This window comes from Ziziphus jujuba, chromosome 8 (genome assembly GCF_031755915.1).
Source record: "Ziziphus jujuba cultivar Dongzao chromosome 8, ASM3175591v1".
Taxonomy (NCBI): domain Eukaryota; kingdom Viridiplantae; phylum Streptophyta; class Magnoliopsida; order Rosales; family Rhamnaceae; genus Ziziphus; species Ziziphus jujuba.
Genome location: NC_083386.1, coordinates 5,396,864 through 5,418,907, shown reverse-complemented (window position 1 = coordinate 5,418,907; position 22,044 = coordinate 5,396,864). Strand labels below are relative to the sequence as shown.

The window sequence follows — 22,044 nt, the reverse complement described above, 5'->3', positions numbered from 1 at the left end:
ATGATAAGTAGGTCATCAGTTATAGAGAGGAAATATCATTTACCTCCGAAGTTTGATCTATAACCATATTCAATCGGCTGGTTTTAAATAATCATCATCTATAAGACGGCTCATTGCAGAGGTTTAAGTGAATGTTTTTTAAAACTAGTGAGTTCGGTTGAAATAAAGACAAAATTTATTATGGGTAAATGATATATGATACCTTAAAACACACAAATGTAATTTACGTAACAGTTAGATTATAACAGTGGTGATGATAATTTTACCCCAAAAAAAAAAAAAAAAAAACAGTGGTGATGATAAGGTAAGTGATACTTTTGTTTGATTGCAGCTGGCATCACTTAATTGGACAAAAACTAAAAAAAAAAAAAAAAAATGGTTTGGTCTTGTTGTGCTACCACATCATCAGTGGTTAATGGACAATAATGTTAATAATTTAGTACCTTACCTTGACCCCGTCAACGCAAAAATATAGAGGGTGTGAGTCAAAGTCAATGTCTCACTCCAATAGTAGTATAAATTTATCCATATTCTGCTTTAAGCTTCTAGTATTGATTCTACCATTGTTGGTTTATCTGGAAATTCCTCTCTTCTTCCACACTCTAGATCTGGCGCTCAACTTGCTTTAAGCTTCAGTAGGTACGCAACATTACATTTTTCCGACTTTCGTTTTCATTTCTGATTAGCTTTTGAGATTAATCTCCTTCTTTTGTTTAAGAATATTTGAATATTTTTATTTTACTCTTAATAAGAAAAAAGAGAGGGTCTTTTATGATATAAATATATGATCTTTTTGTATACTAGCTAAAAAAATATGAAATTAAAATATTTCATTTTCATGCGGTCTTCGCTCGTTCCAATCTTTACCAAAACAGAGTTTCACACTTGTTGGTTTGCGCTTGTTCCTTTGATTTGATTTTCTTGTTGCCACTATCTTTCTACTTTTACATACTTTCAATTTGCTTTGCAATTTAAAAAAACCCAAAAAAAAAAAAAAATGAAGAAGTTTATTTGAAGCCGTTGGTCTGTTGTATCCAATAGCAGTTTACTTTGTTGCTTCATTTACTGGTCTTCTTTTGCTATTTCTCTAGTAGTTTTCCTCGTTTGTGTTTCTCTTCTCTTTCATTTTGCTGTTGTTGCATTTGTATTTTCCATTTACTTCCAAAGAAAAAAAAAGAAAAAAGAAAAAGAGAAAAAAGGAAAAAAGAAAAAGCAAAACAGAAAAAGAAAGAAGAAGAAGAAAGGACTTAAATACTCTGCTCTTGGAATCAAAGTGCAAACGATCATTTTACACTTTACTTCCTTACCTAAGCTTTGTGGTTGTCATTTGGTTTATGTGGTTCAGTTTAGTTGTATTACTAGCTATATATATAGTTGGTTTATCCTTTGAGTAGAATCTGAATTATTCATCCTTAATTTTGTTTACATTTAATTATTTTATAGGCAACTATGAATTTTCTGGTTTCGATTGCTAGAAAAATAGCAAAGTACACAGTTGCTCCGGTTGGCCGTCAGTTGGGTTACATCTTCCACTGTGGACGCAACGTAGACAACCTGAAAACTGAAGTAAAAGATCCAAAACTCACGAAAAAAAAGAGGGAGGATTTGGTGGTTGAAGCTAAAAGAAAAGGTGATGAAATTCGTGATCATGGTGAAGTGGATGATAAAATCTTTGGAGGTAATAAGCAGGACGGATTGGAGACAATATTACCCTCTGGCTCTGACCAGTTTCCTCAATTAAAGGAAATGGAGCTGGTAGATTTGCCCAATCTTGTGAGTTTCTATTCACGTCCACGTACCCCAAGATTTCCTTCACTAGAAATGATAGAAGTGAAAGGCTGTTTGAAGATGGAAGTTATTTTCGCTTCAAAGCCCTTGAGCTTGGAAAGGACACATGAATCAGCACATGATGACATTCCAATTCAACAACCATTATTTTTTGTGGATAAGGTAAGTTTTCTTCTTTTTTTTTTTTTTTTTTAAAAAAAAAATCTTTTTAATGTTTATGCCTGTTTGACTGAAGAAAATTACAAGAAAATTGATAGATATGTTTTGAAAATAAGGATTTATTTCCGAAATAAATTGGACCACATAGAAAATATAAAATGAATTGGAATTTCTAGAAAAAAAAAATTGCATTATTAAATAATTTTTTAATAATAAAAGAAAGTTGGGAGCTCTTTCACCTTTAGGCTTCTTGGCACCTTAATTGAGTGAGTGCTTTCCTCTTTTCTGAATTTCTTTTTGGTTATACAATACAAAAGAGATTGATTGCTTTTATATTGGATAGTCCAATTAGCTAGGCTTTTAGTACATGCTCCTTTGTATGCTATGCAAATAAATTGTTAAGCTTCTTGCTTGACGAATCAACAACCCGCTTGAAATATTCCAGTACACTTGGGAATGTGCATCATCTGCAGCTTCAACTAATACTAAGTTATTAGTTAATTTTCTATTTTCAATGTATCGTATATTTTGAACTCTAGTTTTTAATTATTTTATTTTCTAATTCCTTAAATGGGGATAACTAAACTGCAGGATGCATTCCCTAGCTTGAAGAGTGTAAGGATTGAAGGCATGGACTGGTTGAAGAGGATATGGCAATACGAACTCCGTAATAATGCTCTTTCCTTTTGCAAATTGGAAGCAGTGGAAGTTGAAAAATGTAAGAAACTAATGGGGGTATTTCCATTCGGTATGCATAGAAGCAGCCTTGGGAATCTAACAAGGTTGGAAATAAGGGAATGTGAAAGGGTGGAAGAGATATTTGAAATACAAAGATATTCAAATTCTGAAGAAGAACATCACATAATAATATCAAATCTCAAGGATATATGGCGTAATGCTTCTCAAGGAACATTCGCCTTCCCAAACCGTATAAAGAAAGTTGAAGCTTCAAAATGTCCAAAGCTGAAAGCAATCTTTCCACCTTCTGTGGCCATCGGTCTTTCTCAACTTGAAGAACTACATATTTCAGAGTGTGGAATAGAAGAAATTGTTGGTAAGCAGCAAGTATTGGAGACAGTACCCCCTGGTCATCACTTTGAATTCCTTGAATTACAGAAAATGTATCTCAAAAGTTTGCCCAATCTAGTGAGTTTCAATGAACGACCACATACCTCAAGGTTTCCTTTGTTAAGAATTTTAGAAGTGAAAAATTGTTTGAAGGTTAAAGTTTTTGCTTCGGAATTCTTGAGCTTCTTGAGCTTCCAAAGCAAGCATGGGTCAACTCTTGATGCTACTCCAATTCAACAACCGTTATTTTTGTTGGATAATGTAAGTGTAATTTCATCAGCTATCTACCATCTTTAATATCTTTAAATTGTTAGTAAATCCCTTTTTCAAGGGAACCTAATTAATTCACGTTTAATGATTCCAATTTTTATCGTTGATATAACTACACTGCAGGTTGCATTCCCTAAATTGGAAGAGCTAAAAATTGTATCTTGTGAGATGGTGGTAAAGATCTTTGAACAAGTTGTTGGTAAGAAGGAAGGACAGGGGACAGTACCCCCTGATGATGAGTCTGGATTCCCACGATTAAAGGAAATAGAGCTCAAAAGATTGCCCAATCTGGTGAGTTTCTCTAAACACGGTGTCCCAAAACCGAAAAAAATAATTATTGATGACATTGATTATGGAGAATCCAAAAGGGAACCGAAATCAGAATCAATACCAGAATCAGAAACAATATCATCTTCTAGTAGGACGGTTGATATTGATAGCATCATAGCAAAACACCAGATGAGCCACCACCCCAGTACTGCATTACAAGAGCTCTGAACTGAAGAAGGTATCAACACATTGTCCAAATTTTTATATTATCAGTACAATACATGTAATTAAGCTTTTCAAAAATATATTACAAAATTTTCAGTTCCACTTTTGTCATTTGTATTAGAATTTTGGGATTGATTTCAAAGAAGAATTCTAATTCAAATTTCAGGGATTTATTTGTACTAGAATATTGACTACATCAAGATTTTTCACATTAGAATATTTATACGAAATACTTTCAATTCCAAAATAATGAAACGCTTCTCAAACGTCAGTAACTTTCTCTACGTTCTCCTACCTCAGATCTCGCTCCCTCAAACGTGTCTGCTGAATAGCCATTTGCTTCAGTACTCTCTGTCTCCTCAAAAATGTACATGTTGTCATCTCTGCAAGTTTGGTGCCTCTCACGGATGATCAGATTGTTGTGGTTCTCTGACCACTTTAGAGAAGAAATATGAGAAGAAAAATAAAAATAATTCTATTACTCTCTTGGAAATAAAATACAAAAATAAAAAACTTCTCTCTTGGATTCTCACGTGGAATCTCTCTCTACACTCTCCAATTCTCTCTGGAATTGCTCACTCTTCTCTCAAGCTCTCTCTGGAACTTATTGAGTTTGCTCTCTTGGCTTGATTTTCATGCAACGGGAAGGAGCCTATTTATAGGCTTACAAGGTTGGTTGCATGGCCACAATCTTCAACAGCTTAGCCCACAATTGTTGAACAATCCATTCAGTGCAGCAATGGTGTAAAAAATGGTGGCTGTCAAAAATGGTGGCTGTGGTTGGTGCGGCTGTGGTTGGTGCGGCTGGACTTCACACAGATTATACCGTGAAAACTATGTCTTGAATAATTTCGTTCGGTAGCCCTGAATTTTAGCTAATTTCAATATTAGGTTGGCAAAATAGTAAGCTTGCACTCTCTTTTATTCTGTTTGGCTTGTACATAATTCTATGTATTCTATTATAAAATGGAGATATGATAAACAAACTATATATATTGCACACATGAATTAAAAGTTTGGACTCTTGAACCAAATGGTATTAACCATGTTGCTATAATTATTTTTTTTTTTAAGGAGCAATTAATGGACTTGCTTTATCTATGAATCTCATTTATTATTTCTTCTCCTGACAAGTTAGGTTAGTGTGGAAATTTGTGGATCATTGGGAGTTCCAGACGGCCACAATCAATCTGGCCTGAGAAGGAGGCATGTATATAATTAAGCAACAGTATATTTAATTAACTTTACAGTTCAACAGCTTCTTTTTTTTTTTTTTTTTTTTTTTTCCCTTGCTGTTTCGGAGGATAAGGTATTGGCAGAATTAAACCAATTAGAAAAACTAATAGACCGTCAGGAATAAACAGGAAACAGAAGTAAAACGAGTGGAAGCAGAGCTCTCATTCCTTTTTTAATGTTTGAAATTTGAATGAAGTGGCATATTGGTGAGATGTACGTATTGCATTTGGTGGATAGTGGAGTATACATAGGAATAGCATTATTCAAAATCATTTTATGTTTTATACTGATTTTCAATTATTCCTGCACCATCTTCTTTCTGTTTTGTTATTCTTTTTTCATTCTCTTGGTTGGTGTCATATATGTTTGGTCAATATGATATATATATAAAAATATATATATTCATATTTTTTTTAATATTTATATATATTAAATAATTATATTTATATTGTAATGTTTACATGATAAGTGCTTTTGATGTAATTCACCCGAAAAAAAAAAAAAAGTGCTTTTGGTGTAATGTTTCAGGCACACTCGGATATCTTTGTGGTAGTATTGAATTAGACGTCTCCTTGACTATCTGAGTTTGAGTAAACAAGAGAATATTATCGATTAATTAAAGGTATTCTCAGCAAGACAATATTTCATATGTTTACTTTTTAATGGTGTATTAGATTTCGCAAAATGGTATGCCTCTACTCTGTTTTGTTCTGTTTGGTTTATATGTGATTATACTCTGTTTTGTTCTGTTAAGCTGGAAATGTAAATGTAGTAGTTTATTTGCTGGAAATGTAAATGCAAGTTTCCAATAATTCTTTTTTTTCTTTCTTCATCTAAAAAAAATAATTCCTTCTTTCTGTTTAATGTTCAGCCTCCATGGAATTTGGAAATTGGTAAAAAGTCTATCATTCATTATACTTATGGATTTTTTTTTTTATTTTTTTTTACAATTTATAGATGAAATATTTTTTCCTTCTCCATTGCTGAAATCCACCTGTAGAATAAAACGTTTGGTTTCTTTTTGGAATAACAAAGAATAAATATTATCAAAAAATGAATATTAGTACTTCTTGCTGGGAGTTGCTATATTTATTCAGGGAGAGACAGCATATGGTAAATTTAGAGATCATACCTACTACGACCTCCACAAGAAACCTCTCCTCACCCCTTCCCGGGTTTCTAGTAAGTGTGGTACGTGTAGGGGAATATTTGTTAACCTCAAAATTCGTTCTTTCTAGTTTGAAAATAATATTTTGGTTGTATTGCCTTTCATGTCTATATCTTATACATTTACAGTATAATTTATTAAATTACATCTTACTTGAGGCTTTATTGAAGGGTTAACTTTTTTGTCATTAGCTTCTTGTATTGCTACCTACTGTTTGGTCAGCTGTTTTTAAAGCAGTTTTCTATTTTTGAAAATGGAAAATTGTTCTCTAGAATATTTATAAGGTATTTGACTGTTGTTTTCTGAAAACAGTTTTTGAAAATAAAAACAATAAAAAAAAAATTAAGATCAACATTTTGTTGTTTTCCTTTGTTCTAAAAATAATTTTAACATCATAAAAAGTCATCCGAACTACAAGTTTGACATCAACTAACAACATCGAGATCCTAGATTGCTCGAGTGGGGTTGAGACTAAGTCCATTAAAATGAGGCTGGCCAGAAAACACACAAATGGGCTATGATGTTGGGGAAATGCCTAAATGGACCCCAGGATCATGACCACCAATCAAACGGAGGCAACGTGTGGAATTGCTCGAATAGGCTAGAATCCGTGACCGTCTAAATGAGCCAAACATTCATGAGTGCCATAACAGACCCGAAATCCTGGATTATCAAATGCCCCTAGTTTTTCCAAAACAATAGAAAACTAATTTTTATTCTCAATTTTTTAAAATAGAAAGTAGAAAATATGGCTACTATGTCATAGAACATCTTTCTCCTATATCTCCCAAATTTTGTGCTGCACTTACTACTCTGGTAAAGATGATGAATGAAACTACTAACATTCCCAATTTGGACACACTGTAGAGTCAACTATATTTTATTTAGAATATATGTATACAAACGTTGAGATGGAAATTTTAGTTTCTTGTGCGGTCTCTTAGAAATGTTAATCCACACAAACCTCATCTGATTGTGAAATAGAAAGCATAATTACTTTATCGGTAAGGGAATTTTTTTTTTCTTTTTTGAAAAATTTAAATTTCGAGAACTTGTGGACTCCTTTATTGTTTCGAATTATGCAATGCAAACCCTGTTGTATCTACCCAAAGACTTATGTCGAAGCAAATCCTGGATGTCTTTGCTATTTGGTAACCTTCAGAGGTTCTGGTGTGTGTATGCACCGGTCCCAAATGAAAAGAAAATTCCAGCACTTGAGAATCTAGCAACCACTTGACTGCCATTTTAAGAACGAATACATGGTTTTTTTATTTTTATTATTATTTTTTTAATATATATTCGCTAAATTTCTCTTAAAAAATATTATTCATTCGTGGAAGCTAGATTTGCAGGATAAGTCGTTTTGAATGTACATGTCTTGAGCGGAATCAAATTTAGATCATGACCTTACAACTCAAGAACAAATCATAAAAGTGATTTTGGAACAGAGATACTTGGTCTTTTTGATAAATCAGATCATTAATTGGTCAAACTTCTGGAAAACCGGCCAATAACATATGGCCAATAATCAATGAAAACTTTAAAACTGGTACTTAAAGAGCATTTTTCGTTTATCTATGGGAAATGTATTGTCCATTGATTAAAGAGACATATATTAAACACACACTGCTACACTTATTACTAACTCTAGCGTATTGTAATCTTCATGATCGATCTATTATTGCATTCGTGTATTCTGTAGTATGTGCAGAATCAAGACCGGTGATTTTTTCCAACCAAAAAGAAAGAAAAAGAAAAAGAAAAAAGTGCCTTTGCTTCACCTCTCTAAAGAAATAGCAGAATTATGACTTTTTTGGTACGCTATGGAACGATCGGTTGTTTTCCCTCCGGAGCCCACATGTGCTGTGGAGGCACAGAATTATTGTTATTATTTATGTAATTTCTATAACTATAATAGTGCATATGCAAAACTAATAGGTGCTTATTTATTTAGTTTTGTCATCGTTAGACGACTAGAGGTCAATGACGAGTACAATGATGTGGGCATCACTTAATTGACTGGACAAAAGCAGTCAATGTTAGTGTTTTTAGCATTGGAATGGGACCATCAATTAAAATTATTGGGAGTCTGAGTCCAAACGCGTTGGAATCACCTCTCTATTTTATTTGTATTTCCGAAATACCTTTATATTTTTCATAAATTATAAACTGACCCATTTATAATTTGTTTTTGTACATCAATTGTAATATCGAATTACCCTATCAGACTATGTTTCCAATATAAAGTAAAAATTTAATGATATGTTAAATGTTGAATCTCATCTCAATTAATAGGTTAATATTAAAATTCTGGCTGAATAAGTAATAACCTTAGAGCATATTCAAAGATAAATTCCATTTTAATATTATTATTTCTAAATTTTGATATCATTTTAATATTATTATTTCTAAATATCATTTTAAATTTTAATACCATTTTAATATTATTATTTTTAAATTTTAAAATTGATATGAGCTCTCTAATAATAAATATTAATGCAATATTAACTTTTAACATTGATTCTTCCACTGATGCTCCTTATAGCAAATGGCAATGTCGCATAATGTATTACTAGTATAAGAAGCAGAAGGATTCGCCTGGTCTGAAATGGGAGGTTTCACTCGGACGTTGTATTCAGGAAATCTGGACAACTTGATGGATGAGATTCCTACTGTTGTGGTTGATGCACTTCCTGCAGGCCTAGACAGGGTGAGGTTTCTTTCATTCTTTCTGATAGTTATTTTCCTTTTTTCTTTTCCTCTTGTTAATTTTATTGGTCAGTTGAAAATTCTTTGTTTAGCACCTTGCAAAATCAATTATATCTATCACTTTCAGTTTCCCTTGATTTTACTTTACTTCAATCTTTTGTATGTGTTTTTACCCATAAGTTGAGTTGGGGTCAGGAATCATTAGATGCTGAGAGTAGGACTTAATTGTCATTTGAAAAGAACAGGAGGACTGGAAATGGCTTTGAGAGGAGAAAACAACAATAAATTTTCAAGAATGGCCAGTCCAAAATCTGACAGAATATCTTCTTATTTCATGACATGACAATTTACATGGCTTGCCACATTTATAAGTGATACCATCCCTTGAGTACTGTACACTTCATGCTGCTAAAAGACAAGCTATATAACAGTCTATGCTGTGATATTAAGGATTTCTCTATAACATTCTGTAGGTGGCAATTATTCCCTAGGAAACGTGGAACATGTTTTCATTTGTTAATTGATGTTGATTTGGATTGTTTTTTTCAAGCGTTTGCTTGCCCTTTATTCAAAGTAGAATTTTTCATTGAAAAGGATAAAAGGAAAAAGAAAACATTTCCATATTTTCCCCCTCATACTCTTTTACTCAGTATGATGAAGTTATATCATTTTACTTTGCTCATTTCTAGTCATAAATTTTTTTAAACTTTGTTAACATTATAAAAAATTATCTATCCAAGGATATATCATCTTGAACAGACTGTGGGCGTTTGTGCAATGGATGGAAACGACTACAACTGAGGAAGAGTGAGTTTTTTCAGATCTGATCATCTTAAATAATATTACATTTACCTTTATAAATTATTTAACCATTGTCAATTCTCCTATCGCTGCAGATACATATTGATGGCCGAACCTGATCACATATTTGTAAGGCCTCTTCCTAATTTGGCACATGGTGAGTATCCGGCTGGTTTTCCATTTTTCTACATTAAGCCTAACCAAAACGAGAAGATCGTTAGGAAATTTTATCCTGGGGAGTATGGTCCGGTTACAAATATGTTGACCCAATTGGCGATTCTCCTGTAATTATCAGGAAGGTAATATTTTGGAATCTCTGTCTTGTGGTACTAGGTGGAAATTTTATTTTATTTTATTTCAAAATGTTGATTCTTTTGTGCATTGAAAAGCATTTAAAGTTTATGGTCGCACTGAGATACTAGGTTTGCATGATTTAACCCTCTTCAATGTCCTCTTTGTTGTTCATCATTGCTACTACAGTTTTTGGTTTTTCTTTTCATAATTTGCATGTGCCTAGAAAAATAAAATAATCAAGAGGACTGAATATTAGGATTTGTTGGAAAAGATTTCTCCTTCCCGGATGAATGTTTCGTTGAGAATGCAAGAAGATCCGGAGACTGGTTAGACTTTTGGATGGGTGCTGGAAATGTAAGTGTTGGAAAATAAGTGTTGGTTTATTTTCTGTCCTTTCTATTATACCTGTACTTATTTTTGAGGCTTCTTCTTGATAAGGAAGGAAATAAGTCAAACATCAAATCCAATGCATCAACGTCATCTACTCCTAATATTACTCCATCTGTTGAAGACACTCAAATAGCAAACCAGCAACGGACACTTTCCATACCAGTGGCCTTCTCATATGGCAGTAATTCAAACAGTAGCTGATCTGCTTTAATTATTTTCCTTTTTTTTTTGGTCAATATGGAAAGTGGATTATTAGCTTCCTTCCTTGTTGAATTTCCCTTCTTACTCTCTCTTCTCGACATCTGTATAAATTCTTCTCCTCTCTGTAAAGTCAAAACAACAAGAAACAATGTACACAGCTGTTTATTTCTTCATGGTATTAGAGCATTATTCCGCACATATCGCTGCCATGGATTCTCAAAATGATTTTTCCTCACAACCAAATGCTAACACTAGAGCCCTTGTTCCACAAGAACCCATCTTAACGATTCAATCCTTCCACCAGTGCACCAGTTCAGTTTTTGTCAAACTAAATGCTTCAAACTTCCTTCTATGGCGTTCACAGGTTATTCCTTTAGTGAGAAGTCTCGGTATGCACCACCATGTGAATTCCTACATGATGAAAAGGAGGCCCTTGTCATAAATCCAAATCATGGCACATGGATCAATAACGATGGGCTATTGACAACTTGGTTGCTTAGTATTATGGCTAATGAAATTTTGAGTTTGAATGTAGGAATTGATAGTGCTTATCTGCTGTGGAAATCCATAGAAGACCAGCTGCTGCCATCAACAAAGGAGCAGGAACATGTTCTTAAGGACAGGCTTGCTTCACTCAAGAAAGGAAAAAGAAAATATTTCCATAGTTTTGCCCTTCATACTCTTTTAGTCAGTATGATGAGGTTATATCATTTTTATTTTGCTCATTTCTAGTCATAAATTTGTTTAAAGTTTGTTAAAATTATAAAAAATTATCTACCAAGGGATATATCTTCTTAAACAGACAATGGGCGTTTGCGCAATGATTGGAAAAGACTACAATTGAGGAAGAGTGTAATATACTGTGTGTATATATATATATAGAGTTAAATATATATATATATATATATTTTAAAAAGGTTTTATAGCTATTTTATTTTATAAAAAAAAGAATTTTTATATAATAGATTAGGTTATATGTAATATACGGTGAAAAATATATATATATATATATTTTTAAAAAAAGGTTTTATAGCTATTTTTTTAAAAGGAAAAAAAAATTGAGTTTTTATCCTAATAGATTAGGTTATAAGTATATTTCAATTTTATTAGAAAATTGAAAAATAAATATTTAAGGATATTTACTCTACTTTTTGGTTTTTATAAAAGAAAAAAAAAATATGTTTATTTTTTTATTTTACGTTGTTTTCAATTTTGTGCCACTAGGGTATCGGGTAAGTCTTCTTCTTCTTTTTTTTTTTTTTTTCTTCTAACCCTAAAAGTTATTAGGGTTAATATTAAGGACTTCCGATCTTAATTTAGAGTTTTGGAATCGATTTAAGGTTGTTAAGGATCTACTATCTTTGGTGATTTCGATTTCTAATCAAGTTTCGGGGCATAAAAAGGAAGATGTTGAATCTTTGAAGTTGATCAAGGTTGGTGTTTCTAATCCTTTTATGTTATATGAGATTTATTTGAGATGTTTTGGGGTTATAGAAGTAATGATTAAGGTTGATTTGAAGTATTATTGTTAAAACCCTAATCTGGAATTTTTATGGGGATCTGTACAGAGTGACTGTTCAAATTTATTTAAAATATTTAAAGGTTTTGTTTGGCACTAAACTTTTTATGAATGAAAATATACATATTTATGAATCAGTAGAAATTTATTTGGGGTGATTTAAATATGTTTTCAATTGATTATGAAATTTTGAATTTATGCATTCTATCTAGTTTTTCTGTGTGGCTATAATATGATTCGTGTGTAAGAAATTTCAAAACAGACCCAAACGAAATTATTTTTATTTGAAAATTTATATTATTTATCCTCTATATGTATAATATTAGTATACAAAAATTCAGCTTCAAATTCTTTATATTTTGGCCGTGATGATTATTTTAAATTACTTATATTCAACTATCTAAGTTTATTTTCTGTTCGATTCAATAAAGAATAAAATTCAATTTAAAATAATTTTCAATCTTTATTTGACCTAATAATTTTTATATAGCATTTTTACTATATGTCAGGACCCGTCCAAAATTCATTACCGGAACCCTAGACAAGCCCTGATCTCAGGGAAATCCTACCGGACCCTCCAATGGAGAATCCGACAGAACCTCCCCTAAGGGTTGGACTTACCACAAACTTCTTGTACTGAAAACACACTTCCATATATATCCCCTTATTCCTCCCACAATACTACAAATTGATTCCACAAATTCACAGCACTCCAAAAGAATAACAGCAATCCAGTGCATAATTAATAACTAAATGTCCAATACAGTATATAGAGCATTATACAAATAAATGTGGAATTTATACAATGATAGATAAGGAAGCAATACAAGATGGAGAGGAAAAAGGGAAGAAATACTTCTTGGACTTTCGGCAATGAACTGAGACGTCGGGCTCCCTCCGGACGATCAACGTCTCCCAACCTAGACCTAAGGGAATGGAATTTAAAAATATGAGATGCTAATCATCTCAGTGAGTGACCCTAACTACTGAACACTTTTAATATTAATAATATAATAAATAAAGGGATTTAATTAATCAATACCAAACAATTAAATAAATAAATAATAATAACAATTGAAGTAATATTTTCTCTCAAAACCCTCATTTTCGGCCTTTAGAGCCTCGATTCTCCCAAATCGTCACGAATTGGAGGAAAAGGACACCGGATCTGGGTTCAAGGGGTCGGAATTAGTGGAGAAGGACCGGCGGTGCAACTGGGTACTCGTCGGAACAGTGATTTTTGGCGAGCCGCCACGGTCACCGGCAACTGTCGCCGGTGGCCGATGGCTAAGATAGGGGTTTTGTAGATCGAGGGGAGAGGATTCCAACAGGACCAGCGGTGAGGCAAACGGAGGCCGGACGGCGAAGAGATCTGGGTTTGAAGATTTTCGGCCCCTCGCTGGAAAATACTCCGATCCCGGTGCGTCGGAGGTCCGGTGGCCATGAAATTTGGTGGGCTGGCCGGACATGAGGAGGTGGTGAGAGGTGGCTGGCTCGTGTGGCCTGAAAATGGCCGAAAACGGGTCAAACGGCGGTGGCCGGTGGTGGAGGGGAAAAATCGCCGTCGCCGGAAAACGCTCCGATCCGGGCGCATCGCCAGTTGGTTGGCCATGCGATTTTGAGGGTTGGCCGGGAATGGAGAGGTGCTCCTGCCTGGCCGGTGTGTGTGGCCCTCCGGTGGTTGGACGGTGGCCAACCGATGGTGGCCGGTCGTTTCTCTCTTTAGCTCTCTCTCTCCTCTCTCTCCTTCTCTATCCTCCCCCCTGCCATTTTGCCAAAATAAAAGCCACCGTGGGTGATACTGTTCACTCACATGGACCTCTCAGATGTCAACATGTGGTGTTTCATTGTTCACCAATTCAAAAATATTAAAATATTACGGTAGTCGGAAAACTTCACACGTCCGTAACTTTTTAACCAGATGTCCAATTTAAGCGTGCTGCTAGTCTATGAACTCGTATCGACTAGTACTTCACAACCATACATGAGTCAACGCTCAAATTTTCATGAATAAAAAGTCAACTCCGGCACCACTTGGACAGTTTGGATCTCAACTTGTTTTCCTCATAACTTTCAAACCGTAGCTCTGTTTTCAACGTGTTACTAGTCTACTAACTCGTGCCAACGTGTACTTCGTAACGGTACCTCAATCAACTTAGAATTCCATCCAAGTCAAAAAGTCAACTTTTGACACCTTTGGTCAACGGTTAACTGTCAAAGTCAACAGTCAACGGACAACCTCGACTAAAGTTGGAAAATTTCCGTTGTACTTTGGGACGGGGTGTTACATATATATTCTTTTTTTTTTTTAATATATGAAGGGGGACCCACATATATAATAACCTATAAAACACTTTAACACCTAAACACCTAACATTTACTGACACATGAGAGCTCTCTCTTTCTAAAAGCCTAATCTACTTAATGGAGTAGCTCTTTCACTCACACCAACCGAGAGCCTCCTTGGAGCTCACTTGTGTAGCTTACATTACATGACAGTCCATCTCCTCTTTATATAGTTTTCCCATGTCAGTTTAACAACTTAGCCAAAGCTTCTGGATTTCTCTTCAAAGCCAGTGCTCCACTGTCAGGACCCGTCCAGGATCTCTCACCGGAACTCTAGACAAGCCCTGATCCCAGAAAAATCCTACCAGACCCTCCAAGAAAAATCCGACAGAACCTCCCCTAAAGGTTGGACTTACCACAAATTTACCTGCACTAAAAAATTACACTTCTACAAGCACTTCCTTATTTCTCCCACCTTACTACAATTTAATCCACAACTTTCAGCACTCCAATAAAATAACAGGAAATTCATGCAGTATTAATACAATAGGTCCAATAAGTATACAGAGCATCATACTACGGACGAGTGTGAAAGTTATACAACATAAAATAAAAAAACAAAAAACAACAATAATACAACAGAATACAAGGGAGAAGAACGCCTTGAATCTCAACAGCAGCAACTGTCGGGCTTGCTTCTGTTGTCGTCTACCAACCCGAACCTAAGGGAACGGAATTTAAAACAAAAATAATATGAGATGCTAATCATCTCAGTGAGCGACCCTGACTAGCGTAAGGAGTTAATAACAAAGGTCATATTAAATATATAATATACGAGATAGAAATAATTTAAAGGAAAAGTTTCCTCTCAAAGCCCTCACACTGCACTCAATTTAGAAAGGTTCCCTTTTTAAAATATTTCACAAAATCCAGCAATTATATTTCCCCAAAATCAGGATAGCAAATAAATAATTAATTAAATAGTACATAAATGAAATATCAACATTTAGAATACAAAATCATGCAAATAATAATATGGAGCACCACAATTTATATGAAGATATTTAATCAATAATTACCGATAAAATGCAACAATTTTTTGGAATCCAATGCACTCAGAAAAATAATCCGGAATAAAGTAAATTTTTAATAACAAATAATAAATCATATAAAAATGCCATGGAAATTATTTATTTGAAATAAATGGTAAAATTTAAATAAACTGACCATTTTTAATTTGAAAAGTATTTCCAAATAATATGCTTAAAATAAATTTAAAACGAAATAGCCTGACGCACTACACTATATATCAGTGATGCCCTACGGTACTCAGCGTCCCGAGCACCCTCAGGCGGGGGTTAAAGAGAGAACCAGTATATGGTCGCTTCGGCGTCCCGACAATGCCGCTGCTAAAACCTGTCATCCCGGCTTAGGAGTAGGGCGGTTATGTATTTTACCGGCCTGCCCTCAGGTCCTTAGGCAACTCACGGGAGACTAAAACCTACGCGCTAATCACAACCTCATGTATGGTGCAGAACACCGGTACTGCATAAGTGAGTCTAAAATAATTAAAATAAAATAAAATAAATACCAATAGCCCATTTTTATTATTACCAAAAATTTCCGAAATTTATCGTGGGAGCTATAAAAATCTCCAATCCCACATTCCTTGCATTTCTCACCATAAATCATCAGTATAGAAAAGAAATATGGTTTACTCAAACCATGAAATCAACCACATCGCATTATAAATGCATAATTACCTTTTTAAAACATACAGTACCATCATATCAATATTTTTTTCTTCAAATCCTTTACATCAATTTTTTCCCCAAAATAATATATAAGGCTCACAAAAATATTTAAATATGTTTTCTCTTAATAAGCCCTTGATTATACATGAAAATTCTCGGTAAAAATAATAATAATAACAATTAAGAATTTAAATCATAAATTCTTTGAATTTCCGCAATATTCAATCATGGCATCAATATATATAAATGTATGCATATAACCAATCATCCAAAAATTGACAGTGTAATATAAATACACAATTTATAAAATTCCAACCACATACATATATTTTTTTCAAATATTCAAATATCACCAATTTAATATCAATTATCACCCGAAAATAGTTTTAAGGTGGGTCACTCACCTCAAGTGCGTGTATCAATCAAGATCCTCCGCAGGATCAACTCCCCTACTCACCCGTGCACCTAAAATATCAACATTACACAATATCGATTAAAATAATATTTTAATCGTGTAATTCTCAACCGGGTACCCGGGGGAGTAAACACAAACGACAACCAAAATTTACAAGCAATATACCGAATCGAAGCTTGCGAGGCGGGGATTAAGAATCCGGTCTTACTTCATGGAGATCGGACCGGTGGTGGCCGGAATCTCGTCGGAAAGCTTTCGGCCTTTAGAGCCTCGATTCTCCCAAACCGTCTTGAATTGGAGGAAAAGGACACCGGATTTGGATTCAGGGGGTCGGAATTAGTGAGGAGGGGCTGAAGACTTGACTGGGTACTCGCCGACAATGGATTTTCTGGCGAGCCGCCGAGCCCCACCGGAAACCTTCGTCGCCGACGGCGCGTCCGATGGCTGGTGGCCGAGATTTTTGAGGGTTTTGTAAATCAAAGGGAGAGGGTTCCAATGGAATCGGTGGTGACAAGAATGGAGACCAGAATAGGAAGATATGGCCGGTGAAAGGAAACGGCGCCGCCGCCGAAAAAATGGCCGATTTGGGCACGTCGGCGGCCGGCCGGCGGTGAGATTCGGTGGGTGGGCTGGAATTCCCACGGGTGAGAGACCGGTCAGGTGAGTGTGGCTTGGGGTGGCTGGAAAACGTGCAAATCGGCGGTGGCCGTTGGGTTCTCTTCCTCTCTCTTTCTCTCTCTCTCTCTCTCCTCCCTGGTTTTTCCCCTGTGAAATGGTGAAGTAATTCAGCCCTGGGTGCCACTGTACACACACATGGCTTAACGAGAATGCGACACGTGGTATGAACAGTGCACACGTTTTACATAATAAAAAACAATAAAATAATACGGTAATAAGGAAACTTCGTAGATCCATAACTTTTTAACAGTATGTCCAAATTAGACGTGCCGCTAGTCTATGAACTTGTATTGAAGAGCACTTTACAACCATATAAAAGTCAAAGCAAAATTCTACCCGTAGCAAAAAGTCATAATTTAACTCCATGGTCAACCTCGGTCAACCTCGGTCAGCGTGCAAAAATTCCGGTGTACCTCGGGATGGGGTATCACATCCACATTGCAAGCTTAGATTTTTCTTCACAAATTCCAATGCTTTACTTGCCAATCAAATGTATAAAATATACTAGTTAATTCCAGAACCTTCGAAGTCAATATTGATCCTTCAATTCTCCCCCTCAATATTGACTTCCCATTCTTTTCTTCTTGAGTGTTGAAAATTATCCCATGCTTCCTTTGGTGTCTTGGGATCTCCAATAGGCTTCGATATTATCTTCTCAATGGTAGTCTTAATTGCCAACATGCCTTAGCAGCTTTGATCTTCCACTTCATCAAAGCAGCAGCATTCACCAGTAACATGCATGATCACCTTCAATGATCTCTTAGAGATTGTATCATGCAAATATAACTCCATATACAACGACCACATATAATATAATCTATGCTATTGAGCTTCCACATACCCTCAATCTTTTGAAGGTCATCCATCGTGGTTTAGGTGGCAATTATTCCTTAGAAATTCATCCTCCATTATACTTACGGATGTGATTACAATTTAAAGGTAAATTATTCTCCCTTCTCCATTACTGAATCCCACCTTTTAAATAAAGCTTTGAATCTATTTTCTAAAATATAAACAATTACTTACTAGCTATAATTGAATATTAGTACTTCCCATTGGTGTTGCTATTTCCAGGGTGAGCTCACATATGGCAAATTTGGAGAGTGGCGATTTGACAAGAGATCATACCTACGTGGACTCCAGCAAGAAACCTCTCCCTCCCGCCTCCTGGGTGCCTGAAAGTGTGGTATGTGTATGGGAATATGATTAACCTTTAATGAATATGATTAACCTTGAATTTCTTTCTTTCTAGTTTGAAAAGTATATGTTGCTTACCCCACCTTTATTTCATGTTTATATCTGATTTAGTCTCCGTATAGTTTATCCAACAACTTACTGGATGTTTTTGTTACGGGTTTACTTTTTTGCCATTAGTTTGCCGTACTGCTATAAAACCTCCCAACTTCCTAGCATTCTGTTTTCACAGTTTGTCTTAAACTTCTATGCACCGTGCTATGTTTCTCCTAAGACAACATATAACTCCCAACTTTTGATGTGCACTTTGCTTATATATGCACTTTTGATGTGCACTTGGTTTTTGTCCTAAAAAACAGGTTATTTATTTATGGGGAAGCTAGAGACTTTGAATATATATTTTTTTTCTAGATAAGTTGCATCGAGGATAACTGACCTGAGTGAATTGTATAAGCACGTATAACGGGTACATGCTTTATTATATAATTGGTGCTTTTTCTAACCAAAAAGAAAAGAAGACAAAAAGATAAAGGTACTTTTGCTTGAAGCTTGGAAAGGGATGCTAGAGGACTGATGACTAATAATGACCTTGACACGGATGGTGGAGTAGCTCTGGGACTTTTGGTTGCCCCCACATGAGGTGTAAAGCAACCTAAGTAAGGTTCATTGTTTGGGCCCCATCCTCCCATGGGTCCCTCACTCATAAATCACTCTAAATAAGAGTTCCCTAAAGTCAGGAATGGCGGGGCATCAACTCAACAGGCATTGCAAACATGGGGTGAAAGAAAAAGAAGATATTACCTTATTATACTTTCAGAAAGATAAGGAGAGCTCTTCCTCATGCTAAGAGACGAGTAGTAGCTAGAAGAGGACGTTCATGCCCCTTACCTAAGGGTGTAAGTGAATACTTTTCAAATCTAGTAGAGTCCAGTTGAAATAAAAGCAAAATTGGTAAGTAAGTAATATGATAGCTTAAAACTCAAAAATGTGATCCACGTTATAGTTGATTATACCAGTGGTGAAGATAAGGAAAGTGATATTTTTGTTTGATAGCATCTGCCGTCGCTTGATTGGACGAAAGCAAAAGGAAAAAAAAAATGAAAAGAAAAATGTGGTGTTACAAAATCATTCTTAATGGACAATACAATAATGTTTCTTGGTGCCTTAGCTTGACCCCATCTACTCAAAATTATTGAGGGGGTGAGCCAAATTCAATGTCCAAGTCCAATTATTCACTTTCTGTCTTAAGCTTCTAATATTGATTCTGCCATTCTTGGTTCTTCTGGAAATTGAAATTTCTCTCTTCTTCTACACTGTCTGGCGCTAATTTGCTTCAAGTTTCTGTAGGTACGAAATCTATTCATTACATTTTTCCTACTTTCATTTTCATTTCTCACTGGCCTTTGAGATTAATCTTCTTCTTTTGTTCAAGAATATTTGAATATTTTAGTAATACATAATTATTTTACTCTTAACCCAAAAAAAAGGTTCTATTATGATATACATATATGATCTTTTTGTATACTAGCTAAAAAAATATGAAATTAAAATATTTCATTTTCATGCAGTCTTCACTCGTTCCAATCTTCACCAAAACAGAGTTTCACACTTGCTGGTTTGCGGTCGTTCCTTTGATTTGATTTTATTGTTTCCACTATCTTTCTACTTTTACATACTTTCAATTTGCTTTGCAATTTAAAGAAAAAAAACCCCAACAAAAAAAAAAAGAAAAAAGAAAAGAGATCTTTCGTTTTCATTAATCCTTGGTTTTTGAGATCATCTTCCAATTTTGTTTTTGTCTTTTTATTTTGATTTCGATGAGATTTACGGTCTTTTTATTGTGGTTTATCAAATCTACACTGAAAAAAAATCGGGAGGATCCGAAACCATATATAATCAAGTACATCCTTTTTTTAAATAATAATAATAATAATAATTCTTGTTTTCTCTCATTATTTTTTTTGCCTTTTTTTTTTTTTTTTGGATCTTGTTCTTCTCATTTTTGTTTTATAGATAGTTTGTTTCTAATCTACCTTTTATAATTTTTTTTACCATTGTTTTTTGTCAAAACCTCTTTTAATGTAATGGTAATGTTTTTCTTGAAGAACATGTAAGTAGCGCGTAATTATATTACTAATTCACCAAAAAAAAAAAAAGGAAAAACGCGTATTATATTACTATAGTAAATAAAAGTCGAAATTATTATGTACATATTAATATATATATATAAAATATTATAATGCAATTTTTTTATATACATATAAAATTAATGTAATTATATGCAATTTTTTTTTAACAATTTTTTTTATATATATGTAAATATATGCAATTAATGTAATTATATATATATATAATATTATAATGTATACGAAACTAAAATATCTCATTTTATAGGTAGTTTACTGTCGTTGTGTGAATCCTAAGCCCACCTTGAGAAAACAGAGCTACGCATTTCCTGGTTTGCGCTTGTCCCCTTCTTTTGTTGCTGTCGCCGACTCGCTATCTTTCTACTTTTAAATTCTAGTATTCACTTTGCAAAATTTTAAAAAAATAAATAAATAAATAAAAATTATTAAGCAGTTCCTTTGTCGGTGTGAAAAGTCAGTTCTTCTGTTTCATCCTTTTCTGGTCATCTTTGTTCATTTTGTAGTAGATTTGCTGGTTTGCCCTCTTCACTTTGCAAATTTAGAAAGAAAAAAAATATATATATTAAGCAGTTCCTCTGTTGGATTGAAAAGTCAATTTCTCTGTTCCTTCGATCTACCGGTTTGCTCTCCTCATTTGTTTTTACTTTTCTATTCTACCCCTTTTTAATTTCTGACAAACCCTGCATTTACTTGGCCCCCAAAAAAAAAAAAAAAAAAAATTAAACATACTCTTTCTTGAAGCTTCACACTATTGGCATTGCAAAAGATATGTTGGATAATATGCAAAGTGTATTTAAAATTGGAGGCTTGGATAAAATGGAGGAGCTTAAGAAAATATTACTTTGGTAAAAGAAAGGAAAGTGGCCGAGACTAATTCTAATTTGAAGGAAGAGAAGAGCTAAAAAATAAAGAAGGAATGCACATTATAATTGCTCTTTCTAATTTTTCATTGCTAAATTATCAAATTCTCTCCAAAAAGTTTGAAGTTTAATGGAGATTACCTTTTCATGGCCTCCAAATTGTTGTTTTAGAATTTCCCATGCAGCTCTAGATTTTGCTGCATTTGATATTCTAGGGAAGATGCTTTTACTTACCCCTTGTTGAATGAAAAGCAGTGCTCTTGCATTTCTTTGGATGTTTTGCTTGTACTTTTTTTTGGCTGCTTCCGTCCACGACTATAGTTGCTCTGGACTTTCAGGCTCATCATAGCCTTCTTCAATTATATCCCACAAATCTTGTGCCTCAAAAGCGTTTCGAGGTCTGCGTTTCTAAACATTGTTTTTCAACTAGAAACTTCAGAAATAAAAATAAGTAATAAAAATGATGTGGATGAAAAATGGTTAAAAGATTTATATAATCTAGATAAATTGATATGGATAAATGGTTAAATGAAACACAACAACGAGGCAAATTAAAAATTGACACATCTTTTGTTAAACAATTTGATATGTCTAGAATTATTGAAACTTTAA

At 34.2% G+C, this 22,044-nt stretch overlaps 1 protein-coding gene and 1 long non-coding RNA gene across 11 annotated transcripts; both read left to right on the top strand.

The window, feature by feature from the left end:
• The first annotated feature begins 498 nt into the window (after window positions 1–498).
• On the top strand, window positions 499–4,767 carry LOC107435942 (uncharacterized). Of its 2 annotated transcripts, none has more exons than XM_048470241.2 (5): window positions 499–639; window positions 1,444–1,950; window positions 2,539–3,276; window positions 3,409–3,793; window positions 4,081–4,767. In XM_048470241.2, the coding sequence occupies exons 2-4, from the start codon at window positions 1,450–1,452 to the stop codon at window positions 3,781–3,783; spliced, it is 1,614 nt and encodes a 537-aa protein (XP_048326198.2). In that variant the 5' UTR covers window positions 499–639; window positions 1,444–1,449; the 3' UTR covers window positions 3,784–3,793; window positions 4,081–4,767. The 2 variants fall into 2 exon arrangements, with proteins under 2 accessions (XP_048326198.2, XP_048326199.2); XM_048470242.2 differs by lacking the exon at window positions 499–639 and adding an exon at window positions 678–891.
• Window positions 4,768–8,744: 3,977 nt separating this feature from the next.
• Window positions 8,745–21,707, top strand: LOC107403868 (uncharacterized). Of its 9 annotated transcripts, none has more exons than XR_009640125.1 (7): window positions 8,745–8,894; window positions 9,634–9,700; window positions 9,790–9,993; window positions 10,245–18,170; window positions 18,306–19,772; window positions 19,994–20,040; window positions 20,820–21,707. It is a non-coding gene; the product is annotated as an uncharacterized LOC107403868 (long non-coding RNA). The 9 variants fall into 9 exon arrangements; XR_009640132.1 differs by lacking the exon at window positions 8,745–8,894 and having other exon boundaries at window positions 9,365–9,700; window positions 10,260–10,342; window positions 10,944–18,170; XR_009640131.1 differs by lacking the exon at window positions 8,745–8,894 and having other exon boundaries at window positions 9,365–9,700; window positions 10,245–10,342; window positions 11,115–18,170.
• Window positions 21,708–22,044: the final 337 nt, after the last annotated feature.